Source organism: Piliocolobus tephrosceles, chromosome 11 (genome assembly GCF_002776525.5).
Source record: "Piliocolobus tephrosceles isolate RC106 chromosome 11, ASM277652v3, whole genome shotgun sequence".
Classification (NCBI taxonomy): domain Eukaryota; kingdom Metazoa; phylum Chordata; class Mammalia; order Primates; family Cercopithecidae; genus Piliocolobus; species Piliocolobus tephrosceles.
The window spans coordinates 9,048,882-9,071,743 of NC_045444.1; the positions used below are offsets into that span (position 1 = coordinate 9,048,882).

At 50.2% G+C, this 22,862-nt stretch overlaps 1 protein-coding gene across 1 annotated transcript; it reads left to right on the forward strand.

The window, feature by feature from the left end:
- Positions 1–11,517: 11,517 nt before the first annotated feature.
- TEX51 (testis expressed 51) lies at positions 11,518–14,733 on the forward strand. Its single transcript, XM_023225575.2, has 7 exons — positions 11,518–11,685; positions 11,839–11,913; positions 12,145–12,234; positions 12,562–12,645; positions 13,850–13,918; positions 14,005–14,044; positions 14,512–14,733. Exons 1-6 carry the CDS (start codon positions 11,541–11,543, stop codon positions 14,040–14,042), a joined length of 501 nt encoding a protein of 166 aa, XP_023081343.1. The 5' UTR covers positions 11,518–11,540; the 3' UTR covers positions 14,043–14,044; positions 14,512–14,733.
- The last annotated feature ends 8,129 nt before the right edge of the window (positions 14,734–22,862 follow it).

Below are 22,862 nucleotides of genomic sequence, written 5' to 3' on the forward strand. Positions count from 1 at the left end.
ATGTGTGTGTGTTGTGTGTGTGTGTTGTGCATGTGTCTACGTGTGTGCTGTGTGCATTCTGGGGCTGTATGGGGAGGATGCACCAAGGAGGGAAAGCTTTTCTTTTTTCTTTTTCTTTTCTTTTTTTTTTTTTTTTTTTTGAGACAGAGTTTCACTCTTTCGCCCAGGCTGGAGTGAAGTGGCGTGATCTTGGCTCACTGTAACCTCTGCCTCCCAAGTAGCTGGGATTATAGGTGTCTGCCACCACACCAGGCTGATTTCTGTATTTTTGGTAGAAACAGGGTTTCACCATGCTGGCCAGGCTGGTCTCCAACTCCTGACCTCAGGTGATCCACCTGCCTTGGCCTCCCAAATACTAGGATTACAAGTGTGAGCCACCTCACCCAGCCTGAGGAAAGCATTTCTTCTCACAGCTCCCTGGCAAAGCCAGAATGGAAACTGCAACGGTGGGGTTGAAGGGCGGACGGGGCGTCTGTGAACACATCAAAGGAAAGCAGAAGAGGAGCTTTTCTTCCTGAAGCCCCCATTTCTGAGGGAGGTGCTTTGCATAAGTTCTTAGCTTCTCCGAGCCTCTGTTTTCTCATCTGTAAATAAGCACGTGGATCTCACAGGGTTATGCAAAGGGTTAAATCACATGCTGGGTGTGAAGAATCCGGGCAGTACCTAGCACTCTCCCCAGGGCCTGACCCTGCATCCATGGCCCACAGGAAAGGATCCCGTCATGGCCAGTCCATCATCCCACCAAGGGAGAGAGAACAAAGAAATGTGACTTGCAGAAAACACTCCACCCTGAGAGTGACAGCCCTGCCAGGAGACGGCTCAGAGCTGGGAAATGTGAATGCAGTGTTATTAGGGAAAACGCATAAGTGATTTTCAGTATAATTAAGATGGATGACTCTAATAACCCTGCAGGGCCCAATTCTGAGCCACATTACCAGGCTTTTACGGGGAGTTTCGTGCACTCTGATTCAGTGAGCACCAGAGCCGAGTGCAGGGAAGATGAGGCTCTCAAGCCAGTGCCCCTGGATCAAAGCCAGTGGAGGGGCTTAGATCAGAGCCCAAAGAATCCGCAGAACCACCGTGCCCCAGGAAAGTCATCCTAACCCCTTGCCTCTGCAGCACAAAGCCATTCTTCCTTCTCCCTCTGAGACACAGTGCTTCAGTCACCAACAGGACTCTTGTTGGATTGAATTGCCATCCTATCACCCCGGCAAGAGAGGAGAGCTTACAAAAGAAGAAACTGATGTCCCAGAGGGCCATGTAACCTGCCCAGGGATCACCCAGCACCTCAAAAACATTATCAAAAGTGAGATGAATGGACCTAAGTGTGGTCAGATTCTACCTTCTCCCATTGCAGGTCTCCCCTGTAGCACCAGCCAGACCATCCCATCACTGCTGGATGAGCTCCGGTGCTAAGCCGCTCCCTAGCCCCATCCCACTGCAGTAATAACAACAGAGCTCACCACTGGCACTCATGCTTACTACCTGCTGGCGTGGGCTCAGCTCTTTCCACCACCTATTTTAAATAATTCCCATTACAACTCTGTTATTACTCCTAGAGGGTAATTGACTTGCCTAAGGCCACGTGGCTGGTTAGGGGCTGTGCTGAGACTCTCCCTGAAGCTCTGTGAGTCTGGAACCCACACTGCTGCAGATGGGGTCTCCAGGTGTCAGAAAGCCATTCCTTACAAAGTTGAGTGACTCAAGTCTACCTGTCAGAAAACTGTATTCCCTCAAGACTGGGGAATCCTCCTCTGCAGCAGCTGCCTCCACTCTGTCAAGTTGGGGCTGCCCATCCCCAGTCGAAAGCCAACCCTGCTTCCCCCAAAATGCGGCTCACAAGTTCCCCACCCGTTCTTGAGAGAACCCTGGTTCCCCAGTGGGCCACACTCTCGCCACAGCAGAAGGGGGACCACGCAGGAGCTGGGAAGCATGCTACCCTGCACCCTACATGGCCCCCACACCTCTGGGCCCTCCCTCCTCTCTCAGCAGTGGGTGTACAGGCTGCACTGGCCTTGAGGTGAGACACCTGTGTTCACCCATTGCTAACCAGGCAGCCTGGAGCAAGCCACTCTAATCTCCCTAGGCCTCAGTTTCCCCACCTTTGAAATGGAGATAGACGTGCCTGCCACACGTGGCTACATGGAAGACCGAGGGCAACAGTATCTACACACTTAACCCTGTCCATTTCCAACCCTGCCAGGCTCTGCAGGGCACTGAGCAGGGTGGAAGTTGCTCAGTGGGGAAGGGAAGAGGGTCTTGCTCTGAGGATTTAGCTCTTTGGCCTACAAAGCACACCTGGTCCTGGAGACTTCGGCAAAATGCCAGAGGGGGAAAGCAGAAAGGAAAAATTAAGTGGCAGATGTTTCATTCCTCAGGGCCTGTTTGGAGTGATGGGGTTTCCTTGCTGTGGAAGGAGCTTTCAAGAACGGCTGCCCCAGCCTGGAGTGGGGCCTGAAGGTCCATGCTCCAAGCTCCCAGGATCCACACAGTGCATGGACCCTGTGACACCACCCGGCAGCCCCTTCCTCTGGGCCAGGACCCACAGCACTCCCAGGACCTGAGAGTCTTCCCTTTGCTTCTGGCTTCTGCCTTCTCTGCCTCTCTGGGACTCACCAAGCCACAAGCCAGCCAGCCTTATTCCCTGCACTGGGAACTGCCAGACTCAGCCATCCGTTCTTGCTGGGCACTGAGAGCCTCTTGAGAGGCTCTTAGGTCCATAAATACCCCCAGATCTTCCTACCCAGAATCACCTGCTTAGGCAAGAGCTCCTGGGCCAGGGGCATTGGGGATGAGGGGGTTATCTTACAGGGCTTTAGAGGGGAATGCAGGGAGTAGGGTCAGGATGGGGTTCTGATCACCTCACCTCGAGGTTCCTAGCTGTGTGGCCCTGGCAGGTCCCTTAACCTGAGCCCTGCTTCCGGCACATGTAAAGTGAGGATAGCACCCTGCGCTGGCATGAGCTCAGCATGCAGTGGGCCTCTACGTGGAGGCCCCAGGCCCCCTGCTGTTTCTGTCTCTGCTGCCCCCTCTGGAGTCACAGAGTTCTCTGGGAGGAACAGCAGGGGAGAGGGCAGGGACCATGTCATCAACTGCTCCCAAATGTTTCTTCTTTGGGTTTTCTGAGGACATGACCAATTTCTAGGCTGGAGCTTTGTGTGGGTTCAATACCCTCTTAAAATCCTCCAAATGACTTTTCCAATAAAGATTAATGAGCTGGGAAAATGAAACTCTTCACCCACAGCATGGATCTTCGGGTCCAGGATCTGGGTTCCGTCTGCTGTTTCATCCTTGTTTGACTGCAGGAGCGACTCCCGTTCCCATGAGTCACGTGGGAATGCAGACTTTCCTCACAGGCTGGGCTGCGAGTCCCCCACACTGGTCACCAGACATTGCCACTTCTCCTCAGGGCAGGTCCTCGGCAGGAGCCCCCCACCAGGGCCACATCATAAGGTGCCATCTTTGAGGCTGGGAGAGGCCATATAATTAGATCTGTGCATGACCTGTGTGTGGAGGTGACATCTTCCACTTCCCGGCTGGAGGCTTTCAGGACCCTCCTACACTCACCTCTCCCCCTGGCAGGGTGGCCCCTAACACCCAAGGGAGGAACTGTGCCATCTGCTCGGCTTTTGAGAGGCTTTAATGACCAGAGACCTCTGCCGTATGGATAAGTAACATAAAAGACAAAGAAATCTTTGTTGTTTTAGGCCACTGAGATTTGCAGGTGTTTGTTACCAGGGCCTGACCTTGCCTACCCTGACTGATACACTTACTGTAAAGATTAAATGTGACTCAGTGGACAGAGCACCTGGCACACAGCAGGTTCTGAAATGATGACTGTGTCCCCTTGATGCATAAACCCCAAAGGGCAAGGCCCAGCCACAGCAAAGCAGTCAAACACCCCCAGCAGAAAGGACGCACGCTTGTACATACTGACACGTAAGTGATGGAGGGCAGATTTTTTTTTCCAAAAATCAACTGGCTCAGACAGTGGCAAGAAGGTTCCAGGAACAGAGTCTGGGGAGGAGTGGGAGGAGGCATGGAGACCTGAGGAGCTGAGAGCAGATGCCCAAAACCAGACTGACCACCTTCCTCACCACTTTGCAGGGAACCTTCCATCGGAAAATGCATCCCATAGCTCTGCTGAATACTGGAATACAGTCAAGGGTAAGGAGGATAAAGAGCAGGGAGGAGGGAACTGATCAGGAAGGCAAGGAGCGGGACCCGGCAGGCAGCAGCACCCCATAGCACAGCCCCTGACCAGGAAGAGAAGGCAGGACCCTAGTGCACCCTCCCCTGAGTGGTTGCAGAGCCAACAATCCAAACCTAACAACAACAACTGACGCTTGCTGAGCATCTGCCCGTGGCTAGACCATGGCTGTGCATGCCCCATTCATTACTCTCCAGTTTCGATCTTCCTAGCAGGCCCTGCAAGAGCCAGCATCAGCTCCCAGGGTGGCAGGAGGCTCTACGTTCCATCGTCTCTGCGGAGCTCCTGGCACAGCCCTTGGCAGGCAGCAGGCACATAATAAATGGCATTTCACAGCCATGAGGGGAAGGCCACATGCCAGGCGAGACACCCGGGGAGGCTGGGAAACTCGCCCAGCAGCCGTGAGTCTGGGATTCTCTTCTGTCATGAGGCCCCTCCTTGGGCACCAGAGGAGTCTCCACAAGGGCCTGGCCCACAGCAGCCCCACCTGTCACAGCCTTCAAAGCTAAATACCTTGCCATATGCTCTGGCCCCAGAGGGATCCACTGTTTCCCAGATGCAAATGCCAATAGCAGTCAGTTCTTGTGATCCATGCTGGCTCACCCTTAGGTATGGGCATATTCACCCATGAGTTTATGGCACAGACACGTGCCTGAGGTCCCAGTCACGTGGCTGGAGAACCAACAGGAGGAATCCCGAGCACTACCGCCTGGGACCTTGTATTTTCTACTGATGCCAAGAGACTCCTTTGAAGCTTAGTCAGTGACACTGCAGGCCTTCCCTTGCAGCTGATCCACTCCCCTGCCCCAGCACACTGGCCTACTAGCAGGCAGCTTCCCAGTGACGGTGGTGTCAAAGGGGTCTATGCCTTAAGCTCTGTGCCTGGCACACAGCATGCCCTTCATAATGCATTGCTGTCATTATTGGCAACTGGGCCCAGCTGCCTAAAGTTCCTTCCAAAGAGAAGAGAAAGGATTTAGAAGATTCGAGGGCCTACATTATGCTAAGCACTTGACAGAGATCTCAAAACTCTCCAGAGGTGGCACTCTCATTAGCCCCATTTTAAAGATGAAGAAACTGAGGCTCAAGACGTGAAGAATCGAGCCCAGGATCACACAGTAAGGAAATGTCTGCCAGGCATGGTGGTTCACGCCTGTAATCCCAGCACTTTGGGAGGCTGAGGTAGATGGATCCCTTGAGGTCAGGAGTTCAAGACCAGCCTGGCCAACATGGTGAAACCCCGTCTCTACTAAAACACAATAAAAAAATCAGCCAGGCGAGGTGACATGCACCTGTAGTCCCAGCTACTCGGGAGGCTGAGGCAGGAGAATCGCTTGAACCTAGAAGGCAGAGCTTGTAGTGAGCAGAGATCGTGCTACACACTGCAGCCTGGGCAACAGAACTAGACCCTGTCTAAAAAGAAAAGAAATGTCTGAACAAGATTTGAAATAAATCCATCTGAGCAAAGATGGCATGAAGGTTTATTCCCCATTTCCACCATCCTACCCTCCAGCAGGAAGTGTCAGAGTGCACCTTGTCTGCCTTTTTCGCTCCACCTCTTTTTCTTCTTGGAGGGTGGGGTGGGTGGGAGTGGCCACAGTGTTCATTCAACGGGGGCCTAGGCCTGTGAGCTTCTGTGTGGCTTCCGGGTGTTCTGTAGTCAAAGCTCACTTGGAGATCCCAAACTTCTCCATGCACAAGTCCCCAGGACTGGGGCCACACAGGCAGCAACGGGCCACCACCACTTTGATTTCCTGCCCTGACTGAGCCCTCCAATCCTGCTTTGCAGGGCCCCGTCAGCTAGGGGCCCCACCCCTGGACCATCACTAATAAGGCCGAGTCCTTCCCCTGTTGAATGAATAAGTCTTTGTGTTGTGCACTTTGCAGAGCCCTGTGTTCCCAGAATGGACAAAAGGACACAGGCCTGGACGTGGCTTTGCTCTGCTCCACAATATCTGGAGCCTTAACTGGGAACACTTGAAAGGCTTAGGGGCTGGAGTCATGTAGAGACTTGTTAACTCACGTGTTGGTATCTGGACTGGGACCACTGTCGCCCAGACCATCCATACGTGGCCTCTTCATGTGTCTAAGGCTTCTCCCGGCATGGTGGCTGGATCCCAAGAAGGAGCGTCCCTGGAGTGAACGTCCAGAGACCAGTGGAGGCTGCAGGGCCATTCTCACCTAGACTTGGAAGTCACAAGGAGTCAGTTCTATTGCATTCTACTAATTACAAACAAGTCCGTAAGGTCAGCCCAAATCAAAGGGAGGAGAACTGGACTCCACCTCTTGTTGAGGGAGTGGCCAGTTCCCACTGCAGAAGAGTCTGTGGGTGGGACATGAGGTTCCATCTTCTTTGGAAACGTACCATCTGCCACAACCTGAAAGGAAACAGGTGTAATTAGTAAGTTTCAGGGACAGGACCCTTCCATTCCTACAACAATGTTCCTAATGTCTGCAGTATTCTTCCCCACCCAGGGAGCACCACACAGCACCCTGCCTGCCTTGAGAGAGGGGCAGTCACCCAACCGGAGAGGGGTCTCTAGACCCTCTGCAGTGCCACCAGCCCTGAGAGATGTGTGTGGGAAGACCAGAGCCTCATTCTTCCCAAACAAGGAGAACACATTGCCGTAGAGAAGGATGTCAGCAGGGCTGGGCAGGAAGCCCTTTTTGTCCTTCAAAGATGCTCCACCTTCCTGGCAGTGGCCATGTGCTCCTGACCTCAGGTGTTTATCATGAGAGCTTTGACGACCACCTCTTCAGAGAGGAGATATAGTGCTTTCGTCCTCAGATGTATTCATGGTCCCAAACAAAACCCAAAAACCCAAGGAGGTAGGGTAAAGACATCCCATGCCTGGGCGGAGGGCCTCTATCTCTGCTCCTCCTTCTCCAGAGAAAACAAATACCTCATTTGGGAACCAGAGCTTGTCCCATCAAAATCACCTTTGACCAGCATAAATGCAGTCCTTGTCCGCACCTGTCTCAGTTACCTTAGCGTTCAGACCTATCTGCAAGACTCCTGGGGAGGCTCATCCTTGCGGATGAGGAGCTTTGTGAGAAAGAAGCTATGGTAAGAAGCCAAGAGGGCGATGAGCAGGCATGCTTCCAGGACTGCCACTCACCTCCATGAGAAGATAGCCAGCGGCCTCGGGCCTACTCAGAGCTTGGGACACAGAGGTTCTGCAGTGGGCCTGTGGCTAAATGAGAGGAGCCATTTTTCCTTTTCTCCAGGGCTGTGGTCAGGGCCCGGGGTCTCATCAAGGCCATCAAGTGAACCCTGGGCTCCTTCAAGGAGCAAGAACCCCTTTCACTGAAACAGGGGAGAAGCTGGGAACATGGTGTGTGGGGAGTGGCAGATGAGTCCAGCGCCACAGAGACAGGAGCAGACATCCCAGGCCAGCCACATGAGCTGCATCATGGCATCAGATGGACAGCCCCTGAGGGCCACCCAGACTCTGACAGCCAGGGGAACCAGGAGAGCAGACCTTGCAAAAAAGAGATGGCCCAAGGACCCTGATAGCCAGGGGAGCCAGGAGAGCAGACCTTGCAAAAAGGAGATGGCCCAAGGAAATGCTATTGTGACTGTAACCTGTTTTTAGAAGCAGGCTGGTGAGGCCTGAGAAAGTATAGGTTACAGCAGATTTTAATGACATTTTGAATCAACAGAAAGCCTGTCACAAGCTGGCATGTCGCTAATTGCCTAATGAAAGACACAAACGTGGCCCCTGACAAAGATGAGAGGACGCAGAAATCTCTGTGGGTGGAGAGACCTGAGCAGGCTTCATGGATGCAGAGCTGAACTCAATGTCAGGAAAATGGAAAGAATTCAAGAGAAAGGGGAGTAGGAGTGGGGTGGCGGGCACTGGTCTGGAGGGCACAAAGCATGAATGTGAACCCTCATCTGTTCCCCTCAGGGCCTCAGCCACTTCTCCCTAGAGCAGTGGATGGGCTACACTGAGTCCTGGGCAAGGCCACTGCCAGCACTAGCCCTGCATGGCTCTCCAGGACCAGAAGGAGATAGCCAGGCGCCCTGTGCTTTGCAGATTCTCCACAGCCACTAATTAGGGACAGACAGTCTCTGCCCAGCAGCAGAGGTAGACGGGGGAGTGCCCTATAGATCCAGAAACTTGCCTCCTTGAACACCCAAGGTTTCAACCTTTCCCAGAAGCATCATCTCACTTTCAATTCCTCCCAATTCTAGGCAAAATCCTTTTGACGGTCATTAAAATTACATGACTGGCTTCATGCAATTTTAATGTTCTCTACCAACAAATTCTGCAAGAGAGATTCCCCCCAGGCATCCCCATTGATCATTCTAAGTAGATACAACAAAGCATTTCAAGACACAAGTTTTAACCAGAAAGAAAATGAAATGAATATTTCATTTATGATAGGTTATCTGATGATGAACTTTTTGTAATTTTTCCATTAAAAAAATCAAACAACTAAATCCAACCCTTTATAAAGGCATTGACCAACCAGGTGCCAGCCTCTTGGATGTATCAAATGTTGTTCTTTCAAACAAGGTACCTATAATAACTGGACAGGATTTGCAGGTCAATGACCTCTAAGATGATTTTACCAACCAAATGAGTTAATTTGCTAAGATAGATGCCCTTGTCATGTTCCACTTGTCCCTGGATTTCTAATTGCCTCTATTCTAATATCTCTACAACTCAGCATGGGCAAAACAAAAGCTTGTGCCTGGGACTTGAGATCCTCCCAGAAGATTCCAGGAGACCAAGAAGCATTACAAAGCCTAGATCTGAATGAATTCATGCCCAAATGTTAACGGGTAATCAGAACTTTATGTGCTATTGTTGTGTGGCAAAGAATCTGGCTATCCTTTGTCCCTGGTACCTGAGAGGGAAACTCTATATCCTCAGAAGTTTCCTGAGTGATAAGAGGGTCTATTATTCATGGTGGGCTTGTGAGACCCTACCTAGCCGTATCTTTTTATGTTAACAAAATGACTCAGGAAAAGAGCTGACCACAAGAGAAAGACTAACCGTGTGATTAGAGGGTTGGGGCTTTGAACCAGGGAATATCAGCCCAACCTCCAGGGAGGGACAGGGCCTGGAGATCGACTTCAATCACATGGCCGGTGATTCAGTCAATCACACCTACATAATGAAACTCCAGTAAAAATTCTGAACACCATGTCTTGCGTGAGCTTTCTAGTGTGACAAACACCAATTGCCTAGAGGGTGATACATCTTGAGGACATGGAAGTTTTGTTTTGGGGCCCTTCCAGGCCTTGCCTTTCCAGAGATATTGATTTAGGAGCAAAAAACAGGCTTATTCCTCATCTGTGATCCATACAAAGCCAGGGATAGAGCAACATCTCTGCAGTACTCGGAATCACCCTCTCATTGCAGAGGTCACCTGACTAGTACAGCCTGAATTTATTAATTCAACTATTTCTCCTTCTTTTTTTTTTCTCTTTTTTTAAGACAGAGTCTCACTCTATTGCCCAGGCTGGAGTGCAGTGGTGCAATCCCAGCTCACTGCAACCTCCGTCCCCTAGGTTCAAGCGATTCTCCTGCCTCAGTCTCCCGAGTAGCTGGGATTACAGGTGCATGCCACCACACCTGGCTAATTTTTTGTATTTTTAGTAGAGATGAGGTTTCCCCATGTTGGCCAGGCTTGTCTTGAACTCCTGACCTCAAGTGATCCACCTCCCTTGGCCTCCCAAAGTGCTGGGATTACAGGCATGAGCCACTGCGGCCAGCCTCAACTATTTCTTCTAGCAAACCTCAATGCCACATCCCTCTGTATATACCATAGAATCTCTTCCTGAATATACTTCCTACACAACTTCTATTATAAATAATTTTCACCTCTCCATTTTCTTTCTGGAACTTGTATTAGCTGGATGTTGGACCTCATGGATTGATTATCTAATTGTATTGTATTTGTATTTCCTATTTCCCATCTCTGTCTTTTTGTATTTCTGTCTGGAAGATTTCTGAAATGATCTCCCAACACTTCTATGGAATTTTTAAATTTGCGCTATTATATTTTTAGTCTCTAATAACTCTTTCTTTTACATAGCAACTTCTTCTTGTCTGGGAAAAACAGTATTTTGTCAATTTAATTGTAATTAGGTTCTAAGCTTTTTTTTGTTTTTTGTTTTTGTTTTTTTAACAGGAGTTTCGCTCTTGTTGCCCAGGCTGGAGTTGCAATGGCATGATCTAGGCTCAGGCTCACACATCCTCTGCCTCCCAGGTTCAAGTGATTCTGCTGCCTCAGCCTCCCTAGTAGCTGGGATTACAGGCATGCACCACCACACCAAGCTAATTTTGTATTTTTAGCAGAGACGGGGTTTCTTCATGTTGGTCAGGCTGGTCTCGAACTCCCAAACTCAGGTGATCCACCCACCTCAACCTCCCAAACTGCTGGGATTACAGGCGTGAACCACCGTGCCTTGCTAGGTTCTAAGTGTTATTCTGCTTCTTGTCATAACTCTGTACTCTTCCTTTTTCCTGCTGTTTTTGTTTGCCTTTGTTTTGAATTCTTGCTATGATTTTTGTCTCTTGGTCATGTTAGAGGCATTCCTTAAATGCCTGGTGGTCTTAGCTGCCCATGATCCAGCCCAAGGCACTCAGAATCATGGCATGGAAGGGCAAAGCTTGCCAGCTGAGGAGTGACAAGGATCCCACTGGATTTCTTTATGACAAAAGAATAGGGAGTTTTGCTTTTTTTCAGGGCGCATTTCACAAAAGAACCACTGCTCTGAACGTGGCTCCTCTGTCTGCACTTCTGTGCAATGCTGACTGGAACTTGTCTATACTCTTTGCCTGCACTGTGGTATTAGAAGCTAAGCCCCTCTGGCTTGACCAAACATGAGACAGCTGTCAGTTTATCTATGCCATGAAAACATGTTTTTTCCATCAACTTCTCCTTGGTTGACCCTTTGTGGAAAATTGTGAAGAGATTCTGATTCTCTTCACTCAACTAACCCTCTTGTTGTGCTGCTCTTTTCTGCCTCTCAAATTTCAGTTGTATTAAACTCTTCCACACCAGATGAACATAGTCAAGATAGCTGAGCACCCACCACCAGGCAGTGCAGCCGTCCCTCTATCCTCACAAGGACCTTCCCTGCTGAGCAAGTGACTCCAAGTTCAAAGGAGGAACTATGTACCAAGGCTCCCACTTAGGTCCAATCCCAAAGCTTGGATTCATACTGTGACTCCACAGCTGGGCCTTGCCTTGCCCTGCAGAATGCACTTTGTCCTGCCAAGAGAATGTGGTTCCCAGGGGGACAGAACACCAGTGTTCCACGTGGAACTTCCAGGCAGGGCACTGGGGCACAGTAGGAGGACCCCAGAAGATGCTGCCTCTCCTGATCATCTGTCTGCTGCCCGCCATCGAAGGGAAGAACTGCCTCCGCTGCTGGCCGGAACTGTCTGCCTGGATAGACTACGACCTTCAGATTCTCTGGGGGACCCCGGGGCCACCCACAGAACTTTCTCAAAGCGTTCACTCTCTGTTCCTAGAGGATAATAATTTTCTCAAACCCTGGTACCTTGGTAAGCCACAGCCAGGAGATCAGGAATTGGATCTGGCCTCTTTACCTGACCGGGGATCTTACTCCCTTGACTTCTCTTTTACCTGTATCTCATCCTTAGATCGTGACCATTTGGAAGAAGAAACAGCCAAATTCTTCACTCAAGTACACCAAGCCATTAAAACATTACGAGATGGTGAGGAAGTCAAGAGTCCCAGGGCCTTGGGGCTTGGGTTGACAAAGGCCCACCCTCCAAGCCACTCTCAGAGGCCCATGTGGCCATGGGTGGGAGGTCTTGTGAAGCTGGGAGATGAATGCCATCTGTCTCTGTGTGCTCTCTGGAACTTCCATTTAGAAACAAGGGTCTGAAAACCCAACCTTGAGCAAGTTATAACACTGAACATCTGTTCCCTCCTGCTCTACCTAGATAAAACAGTACTTCTGGAAGAGATCGACATGCACAAGAATCTCTTTACTGCGAGACTGAATAAGATATCTGATGGGCTAAAGGAGAAGGGTAAGGGGTGGGGACAATCTCTGCACGTGGCCCAGCCCTCCGCACCTGCCAAGACCGAAGGCACGCAGAGTTCACTCTGCAGCCCCCTCGACCATCCCCAGGAGCCCCACTCCTGCCCATGAACACCTTCTCCAGCTCCATCTCCTACTTGCAACCCAGACCCCCTTGGCTCTGTCTGCCTCCCCAACACCTCAGTTTCTCTACCTTCTCACCCCTGGCAGCCTGCAATGAGTCCTGTGGTGAGTATGCAAGGGCACTGGGCCTGGGGGAGGGTTGAGAGGCACCTGGCACCCCCTAGCCCCTGTCCCTGTCCCTCCCCTCCCATAGACATACAGTCCACACTGAAGGTCACCAGCTGTGCCGATTGCAAGACTTACTTCCTCTCCTGCAATGACCCCACTTTCTGCCCAGGTAAGTGGCCACCACGCTTTCCAGCCTCTCTCTTCCCTGCCCTGCACTCCCAGAGCCGTTACTGTCTCTGTCATTCTCTTTTGCCCAACTCAAGGTTTTTTTGTTCTCTATCCTCACCCCCGGTGAAGGCAGCACCTCCTGGGATTTCTTGATCTCCTCATGTCAAGCTCCAGAGCCTTGGAGCCATCTGCCTGTAGGACATCACTCCGGGAGGCCTCTTGGTTCTCAGAGATGCCATGCCTAGAAACATGACCAATCCCTACTCGAGAAGCTGAGGCAGGAGTGTCGCTTGAACCCGGGAGGTGGAGGTTGCAGTGAGCTGAGATCGCGCCACTGCACTCCAGCCTGGGCGACAGAGCGAGACTCCATTTCAAAAAAAAAAAAAGAAAAAGAAAAGAAAAGAAAAAGTGAAACATGCCCAATCCCATCGAACCCCTACACCTGCTCTTCCTCCAGGGCCCTTCTCAATAAATGGCCCCACTCATGCCCTCAGCCTCCTAAACCAGGAATCTGCCTCCACTTAGCATGGAGAATCACCATGTCTTGCTAAATAAGTCTTCTATGTGTTCCCATAGTTTCGTTCTAACCTCCACTCTCAGGCCTCCTCATCTCTCATCCAACTTACAGCAACATTTCCCATGAGCCTCCCTGTCCCTCTGGGCCACATCACACTCTGAACTCCTTCTCAAGGAGCAATTCTACCTGTGACACTCCCTGTTTATAACCAGCAGTGGCTCCCGAATGCCCCTAGATAAAGCCTACCCTCCTCGGGGGCCCCCTCCTCCCCAGGCACACCAAGTGCATACGGGCAGCCCCATGCTTCTGTTCTTGAGCATGTTCTGTGCTGGGGACACAGCCTTGCCCTTGAACTAATCCCTTATTTGTGTTTCCAAGTCCAGCTCAGACTCCTGTTTCCTAAGGAGCTTTCCCTGATCACCTCCCACCCCAGAGGCTTGTCAGCCATCCATGGCCAGGAAGTCAGCCATGTCACTTCCCCTCCCATTTCCTGTCCTATTTTCCTTGAAACCCACACCATGATTGTTTGCTTGTCTAGATATGTGCTGGGCACACAGCGTGCTCAGTAAGCGTTTGCAAACAAATCATGAGTGAACAAACCAAAGAATGAAAGGATGGCGGCCTTGTCTCTGAGCCGAGGTAGCCCTGCCTGGCCTCCAAACACCTGGCTCCCTCTTTCACACCCCAGGCAGGAACTGGCGGATCTCCCTGTGGGCTGTGAGTCTCAGCAGTGCTCTGCTCCTGGCCATAACTGGAGGTGGGTGAGTGACCTCTCCAAGCCCCAGCATCCCCAGAGAAAACACACCTATTCCCTGACTGACTCCACCCTGTGTCTTGTCCCAGATGTTTCCTTTACTGGCACAGCAAGAAGGAGGCAGTAAAGGTACTGGGAAAGGAGACCCCGACCCAATGCTAGGGCTCGCAGGAGGGAAAAGCTGGGTGTGCCCTGGGAGTAGCAGGGCCTGGAACCCCAGTGCTGACCTCCTGGAGTCTGGCGTGCAGAGCAGAGTGGGATCGAGGGCCGGGAATCTCAGGAAGGCCACACATCAGCCCCCTTATATGCAGACACAGTGGGGCCAGGGACCCGGGACACATAAATGGCAAAGCTCTAGGCCTCCCACCGTCACCGCAGAGTGCTATTCCCCCAGCTGTCCCTGTACCCTGCACACCCCGCCTTCACCCTCGTCGCCCTGCCCTGACCCGCAGGGACCATTAACATGGCTGCCTTGCTCTCTGCTCTGGGTTGGATTTGGCCAGGGGAGACTTCCAGGAAGAGGTTAGAGGGACAGGGAGAAGGCCAGGGCAGCGGGAGGTCAGGGTAGAAACGCCCAGCTGCTTCTCCCTCAGCAGGAACAGGGCAGCCCGCACGTCTTCCAGAAGTGAACAGAGGCCACACCTGCCGTCAGGAAGTTCACTCATCTCTGGGTGCCGGTGACCCCCTCCCCTGACACCCTCCATCCTGGGTCCTGGGGCCCCAAAGCTCTGAGGCCTAGGAGACAGCACTGTCTCGTGGTTTGCCTACACTCACGCCTTTGTGGAGAGTCTCTTCATTAAAACCCCTCCTCATAGCCTGCTTGACTGTGCCGTCTGTCTCCTGCCGGGTGCTGAGGTGAGATCTCTTCCCGAGTTATCCTGAGTGCCATGTCCCATCCGCTCACTCTTCCCTTCCTCTCCAGAATCATCCTGTCCTGGTCCCACAACGATGGTTTTAAGGGCTCATCCAGGCCTCACCTAATTCCAATACCTGAGACGAGGGCAGAGTGGCCTGGGTACCCCCCTCTGAGTCTCAGTTTCCCCATCTGAGCACAAGGAGATGGGGGTGTGATGCTTTCGCCAGGCTGGTGTACCCTGACCCAGGAACCTGCTGGCTCATATTTACTGTCCAGTATTTGGCCATGCCACGGGTGCAAATCCAAAGTCCTCGCTCCCCTTTTCTCCTTCAGTCCACCAAAGCCCTGCCAGGGTCCTCAGCCCGGCTCCTAAAAGGAGACCGCATGTCTCCTTAGGCTCTCCTTGTGCTCGCTCTTCGGAGCCGGCGGCTCAGCCTGAAAGGCTTGGCCTCAGGCTGACTTCAGCAGCACCACCCCATGGTAAGGGCTGCCTCTTGGAAAACAGCCAAGGACTGCCAGAGGCCTAAACAGCAACAGAGCATAAATGGCAGCAGGGCAGAGAGCGCCACGGCAGAGGGCAGGGGTGGGTCCCCAGCCACAGATGCCTCCCTCTAACCCAGCTGGAGGATCCAGGAAGGCTTCCCTGAGGTGGTGTCTCACACCCATGTGACAGCCCAGAGAAGGGCAGGAAGAAAGAGAGGAGTGTGTTGATTGGCGTTGCTGAGGAGCAGAGGTCCGAGATACCTTGAGAGTTTCAGGAATCTCCAGGGATTGTGGTCTGGCTGGAGTGGGTGACACAAGCAAGCATGTGGTGAGAGGTAAGATCCTAAGTGAGGAGAAAGAAGAACTGACAGAGACTCCCAGAGCGGCAGGAAGGCGTGGCACGCTGCGAGTCCTGTGACCGAGAAAGAGATGCCAAGTGGATGGGTGGGTGTGAATAGACATGGCTCCACTGAGGCACCCCTTCCACCCTTCTTGCTTTACTGGACTGGGGAGTCCACAGATGTCACGTGGCTTTGGAAGATGTAAAGCACTCCAAGGACATCGCCATATAGCAAGGGTGGAGGTGCAGCCATTTTGCATGAATGGGTCAGAGCCCCCGGGCAGGTGGCATAGCTCCAGGGGACTGTGGTTCTTTCCGCATGCCTGGGGGGCCGGCGCCATCCAGGACACAGGAGATGCCAGGCCCTCCAGTCAGCCATGGTGTTTTCCTTTTTGTATTTAAATTAGGACCAAGACCATCACCTCAAAAGTAGCCAGAGTGGCTGTTTTTTGATGCGTGCAGTAAAAATAGAAAACCCTGAGTGTGACGTACATGAAGCATGAATTGGTGTATTTGTCTTTGTGTATGAATCTTCTATCAGAGAGTTTCCTTGTTTACGGGTGTATTTTCATGAACACTGTATATTAAGTTTAGCTGGAATACAAAGGTCAAGAAATTTAGAGTCAGGCAAACCTTGGTTAGAACACAGAGTCTGGAGGACTTCTTTCAACTATGACAGAGCAACTTACAGCAGACTAACACTCCAGGCAAGGGCAGCTAGAAATAGCTTACATAAAAGGACAAAACAAAACAAAAAGGCTGTGTTCAGCCATAAGAAGAGGCAGGCCCTAAGCATTCAGGTCCTGGAGAGAAGGGGTGCCCTGAGTGAGCCCTGTGTCCTGCTGCAGGTGCCCCTCTGCGTGGGTGAGCTATCGGAGCAGCAGGGAGACTGCAGGGGCTCGACTGAGGATGACCTCAAAGCTTGGGAGAGCTTTCGGCAACCTCATGGGACAGAGGAGACAATACTTGGAGTCTGAGTATGCCGAAACAGAAAGTGAAGGCTTCAGAGACCTGAAAGTAGGGAGGTGCAGAAAAGTCAAACAAACATACTGCATCTATTTCTTCCCTCCAAAGCACCCTCATGCAACACAGGGCTAAAGACAAAGAAACCAAGCAGACAGTATCTGAAATGCAATTGATTAGAGATTTGGATGCTGGGGAAATAAAAATTGGAGTTTTTGACCCACATAGGAAGATGATCCTTGGTAAATACTCCAGGTTATTGGTTGGGAAGACTATACTCTGAAAGTGGGCATGTGCACAAGAGGCAAACCAGTCCCTACAAAGCATGAAACTAAGTTTCAAGGCATTCAGCCCTTGACAAAGTAAAGGGGTCTATTATTCCACATTCACTGATGGAGGATAGGATAAACACTTTATGAAGGAAAATACCATCATCTATAGTCACTATGATGTTTTATAATGTCCAGTATCCAAACACATATTAACAGGTATACCCCCGAAAAATAGGATCAAGAGAAAAAACAGACAAAAGAAACAAACCTACGAGTGACCACAAGTGAGTTATCAGATATTAATATTAAAATGACTGATTAGTGCTTTCAAAAATATTTAAGATTCCTGTTCAACGAATGGGACTGGAGCAGTTGGACACCCATAGCAAATGCAAGCCTCAGTGTAAGTTTCACTTGTTGTAAATTAACTCAAAATGGATAATGGACTTAAATGTAAAATAAAACTATAAAACTTTTAGAATAAAATACAAGAAAATCTTCAGAATCTAGGATTAGGAAGGGAGTTCTTACATGTGATACCAAAAACATAATTCATGAAAGGAAAAATTGATAAATTGAACTTGGTCAAAACTGAAAACTTCTGCCCTGATAAAGGTCCTGTTAAGACCATGAAAAGACAGGCTCTAGACTGGGAGAAGATATTTGCAAAGTACATCTCTGACAAAAGGCTAATATCTAAACTATAAAAAGAACTCTCAAAATGCAACAGCCAATGTTAAAAATATCTAATTAGAAAATGGGTAGAAAATAGGAAGATACATTTTACACAAGAGGGTGTACAAGTGGCAAATAAGCATGTGGAAACATGTTCAACATCATTAGCCATTTAGAAAATGCAAATTAAAGTCACAATGGCATAGGGTGTGGCTGCTTTATGTATATCTGTGTGTGTGCATGTGTGTGTATGCACATGCCCATGCACTTCTGGGAGATTCATTGGTAGCATTCCAGAGTGGTCCTCCTCTTGGCCAATGAGCAGAGGCCACCAACGTTCCTGCTGACAAGTGAGAGAGTTTGTTAGTAAATGATCATTCATCAGGACTCTGGAAGTGTCTCAAGTACCCTCAAGCCTGACCAGTCTGGAGCAGCCTGAACAACGGTCCTCAGCCTCTTAGCAGGGCTGCCTTCCAGAGACCTGCCCCACTCCACCCTCCCCTTCCTCCCCACCCACTCCAGCCTTGGCTGAATCTCCCAGGCTTTGTTCTCCACACATGCTTTATGGCCCCTCCCTTCTATCTGTGGTCACACCAAAACTCTTCCTCAAAAAACACTCCTCATGCGTGTCTTGGCTCCACCACACACAGCCAGAGACTCTTCTGGACAAGAGGGAGGAACCTTCCTAGATGCTTTCTAGTTTCTCAGCTACTTGTCACTTTATCTCATTTAACTATACCAACCAGGAGCATACATTACAATCCTCTTTTTGCAGAGGAAGAAATTGGGGGCTAAGGAGAACATTGCTTACTCAGCCACTTCTTTTTTCCAAAGAGCGTTCTAGACTTTTTCATGGCATCTGAAACCTGGGAACTAAGATTAAGTCTTCCCTCTCCCTTACCCCAGTCACTACAGTTCATTTCCTCCGTGGGTGCCCGCTTTTATCAACTGAAGGGGTGCTAGCTGGCCCCATCCCACTATGCCCCTAGGCCGCTGCCTAGTCTGCAATGGAAAATTCCACTTGAGTGTGGGCCTTGCTCTTTGAAATCAGTTTTTCTATTTCTCCTTTTCAGTCACTCATTTGTTGAGCACCTTCCATTGCCAGGCTCTGTGCCAGGTACATTATAGAGACTACCCCCAGTCTCGGCATAACCCCCCATGAAGGTTCTCTTCACCTGGGACAGATGTCGGAATGCAGTGTGCCCCAGCAGCTGAACCACTGTAAAGTGTGGGTGTGTGCGGGTGATGTGTGCTGGCCTGAACGCATCCGGAGTGTACCGCTTCATAGATGCCGCATCTCAGACCAAAACCCAGAGAGATTAGGCAAAGGTCCAAAGACCTTGCACCAAGCTTTCCTCCTTGTATCCTGACTTCCTGCTGAAACTGCTACAAGCAGGGAGGTGAGAGAGACCGAGGCAATTCTCAGGAATAGAATCTTAGCAGAAATGAGACAAGTTAATGAGAAGTGAAAACGTAAGTCTCATCCTGCCGGAAGAAAGGCTGTTCCCATGCTATGGTGTTAACTGGTAAAAACTGACTAGGCTCCCATCCCCTTGATGAGACTTTTAAACAGAGAAAGAACTATATCATCACATTTTCTTGCAGTGAAAGCTCCGTATTTTTCTCTGCCTTGGGGAATTCAAAAGACTTTCGCTTCTGTTTGTAGTTCGGAGTGGGGCAAAGGAGCACCACTCTGTCAAATGCCAGTTTGGAAGCTGGCACCAGCAGACACGCAGAGACAGAGCCCACACTCTGCAGATCGCAGCATCTCTTGCCAAAGGAGGTGAGCCAGGAAGCTGCTAGGAGTCCCCGGGGAGCAGCTGTGACATGCTGTGGAGACTCATCACTGACTCCCTACTCTGCTGATGAACCCAGCAACAGCGTCCTGCACAGTGCCTGCCTGGTTCACATCACCAGGGACCTGTACCCATGGCTGTCTGAGCCCATCTCCTCTAGAAACCCCTACCAGTCCTGGGGACTAAAACCCTCCTCTCATTCCCAGCACCGTTACTCTGGACCATCCAGTGCATCCTCCCTGCACTCCACCTACATTGTCAGTTCTTTTCATGACCATTGTCCACCATCCGGGTCAGGCCACAGTTCTGCACCCACCAACTGCACCTTCCTGGAACCTCCAGAGGGCAAGGGTTGCTCGTGTACCGAGTTTCTTTGTGCCAGGAAGAGCCAGAGAGCTCTCACCAATGTCATCTCCAAATCCCAGACTATGAAAGCGTTGCTCTTTCTATCTCCAACTTACAGGTGAGGGTACTGAGGCTTAGGACATTTAAATGACGCTAGTACAGAACGAAGAAGAGCAGAGCTTAGGTTCTCACCCAGGACTGTCTACCTTTGCAAGTCACTTCACAATGCTACCCTCTCAGGCCTGCGCCTGGGCCGTTTGATGAGTCTTCCCCAAAGTTTTCAGCTGCACATTTCTGGGCCCACTCTTGGATCTCCTTACAGATAACTGAGTCAATCCCTTATGTGGGGATTCTTGTGGGCTTTCCTCTCATGCTACAAGGGAATGTCCATAGTCTGGACGTTGCCTCCCCTCCCGTGTGGGCAGATGTTAGCTGAGGTAAAACCACACAGACCAGGCTTGGCCTGACGTAGAGCAGGCAGGAACTCCCAGCGGAGGCAGGGCCCGGACAGAAGGATGCTCAGGAAAGGCTGTATTGGGAGCTGACGCTCAATCTGAGACCAGAGTGGGGAAGCTAGGCAAGAAGAGGAGCAGAGACGAGCCCTCCAAGCCCAGGGCAGCCCATGAGGGGTGCAGAGTGAGGGAGGAGAAGAAAGTAGAGGACGAGGGGAAGGAACCACAGCCCAGATCATGCAGAACTACATAGTTCATGTCAGAAAGCTGCACCTTTTGAGTGAGACAAGGCACTGGAGGGCTTTAAGCAGGGGAACAATATGATCCAATATATGCCTTAAATGACTGATGGTAGAAAAATGGAAATAGGGGATAAAGGGTGGGGAGGATGAATGTGGTGGGGTCCCCTGAAGACCACCCTCCATTTCTGAGCTGTGCAATGCTCCAAGCACATGAACCTGTGGTCCCAGAAGTCCCCTCCACCATGCAAACCACCTCTTCACACCAGGGGCCTAGTGAACAAGTCAGCAGGATTCAATGGATGGGTAGGAAATTTCAACTGCTGTAACTTAAAAATCTTCATACGCTGGGGTCCTTCTGGCTTAGGTTCTGTGGATCCAGAATGCTCCAGAGAAGCATTATGGTTATGAGGATGTTTATGAAAATAATTCTTAAAGAGTCTTCTGGTTTCTGATGGAGGATTGAATGTATTTATCTAATTTTTCTCCCTCCTGAAATTCCATTAAAACTATATTAAAGGATTTGTTAAAATCATAAACCCACAGAGATGGGAGAACAGGAGAGAAGACAGCAGCAATTAAACTTCAATAGCTGGAGGTGGCTGAATTAGTAGACCCAAGACAGTCAGATCCAAAGCCAGCAACAGAGGAAAAGGAGACCCACCCCAAGTGATGCTGCAGAATCCTGAAGGGCAGTCACATGCCACAGGGGAGGGACAGGGACAACAGCGGAAGCCATCGGCCCCTACTGCAAGCGGTAGGAGCGTGCATTATGTATAGAAAAAGTAAAGCAAGAATAAAACCGATGACCAATTAGTCTGCTGCTTTTATCACCGCACATGGACAGTTTTAAACAATAACACTGATAAAATTCTCCACCCTGCCAGAGTTGCCCATGCTCCCAACCTCATCCACCACTGCTCAAATTCCTCAGGGGCCGGCAGTGCCAAGGTCTTCTGTGCTGTGGGCAGGCAGGGGTAGTCTAAAGGAAAGGGCTGGGGGAGTGCATAAGAAACCCCTGACCCACTTTGTGCCCCTGGAAACTGCCTTTCCTCCCCTTCCATAGAAGCCTGTAGTGGGGGTGCCAGACACTGGCAAAAGTGTGAATATTGGATCAAAAACAGCTGTCTGGGTGATTGTATGCATGTGGCATGATTAATGTAGAGGCCCCTCGCCCTCTGTATCCAGAATGTCAGCAGTGGGACTCTGACCCTTGCATGAACCATCTCTTTTTATATTCTGCATTCTGATGTTTTGACATCTGGGGCCTTGCTGACCTTAGAAGGCCCACGCCTCCCAGGGCTAGCTAACTCCTAGAGATTGCAAGCAATCTCACACTCGCCTGGGGGTGTGCCTTTCCATTGCAAACCAACCAATCCAGAGCCTATAACCCCAACCACCTCCTTTATGGGGCTCTCACACTCCAGGCCACTACCCACCTACTGTGATACTCTCAGCACCAGGGACCAGAAGTGGGCTCAGCCCCTCGACAGCAGAGGTGGCTGAGATTATTCAAACTACCCATTGCTAAACCCTCTTACACCGTCTCGCCCATTCTTTCCCACAGAAACCACAATAAGGGTTCTTGCCCACATTTTCCCTTCATTCTCTCTGCCTCCTGACCCACCCTGGTGCTTCCCTATGTGGCACGTCTTGCCTCCTGATCTGTTGGCCTCACCACACCTGAAAATAATGCAATCCTTTTTTTTTTTTTTTGAGACAGAGTTACACTCTTGTTGGCCAGACTTTAGTGAAGTGGTACGATCTCCACTCGCTGCAACATCAGCCTCCCAGGTTCAAGCGATTCGCCTCCCTCAGCCTCCCGAGTAGCTGGGATTATAGGCACACACCAGTATGCCTGGCTAATTTTTTTTTTTTTTTTTTTTTTTTTAAGCAGAGACGGGGTTTTGTCATGTTGGCCAGGCTGTTCTCGAACTTCTGACCTCAGGTGATCCACTCACCTCGGCCTCCCAAAGTACTAGGATTATAGGCATGAGCCACCACGCCTGGCCTCCAATCCATATTTTAAAACAGCTCTCCATAAAGGAACAGAAGAACTCTTCTCTGTGGAATCTACACAGTCCGAGAAGAAAGACCTAAATATACTCTCAACAAGGGCTCCTCAATGAGTTCTATAGTGAAGCTCCAAGTTGACAAGGCTCGCCCAGGACCTTAGACTTCTGTCACCTGTTTAGACTCCCACTTTTTATCATAAAGAGATGACCATTCAGGATAACAAAAACTATAAAAATTAAAAGGCTATAAAACTAATATCTCTTCAGAATTAGATAAGAGAAAATGCTGCGTCTGTGAAACAAGAACAGGATGCTATAAAAGAGGAAAATTCAGAGTACAAAATAGGGCTCTTGAGAAATTAAAGCATGATGGCAGAAATGAAAAATTTAATAGAAATATTAAAAATAAGATTAAGGAAACGTCCAAGACAGGAGAGTATAAAGACAAGCATTGGAAAAAGGAAATAAAACAGCAAATTAATGGGCATATAACATGCAAGTAACAGGAATT

Coding starts and splice junctions, on each gene's coding strand:
- TEX51 (XM_023225575.2), top strand. CDS start 11,541: ATGCTGCCTCTCCTGATCATCTGTCTGCTGCCCGCCATCGAAGGGAAG. Junction 12,235..12,561: donor TGATGGGCTAAAGGAGAAGG/GTAAGGGGTGGG, acceptor CCCCTCCCATAG/ACATACAGTCCACACTGAAG. Junction 12,646..13,849: donor TGACCCCACTTTCTGCCCAG/GTAAGTGGCCAC, acceptor TTCACACCCCAG/GCAGGAACTGGCGGATCTCC.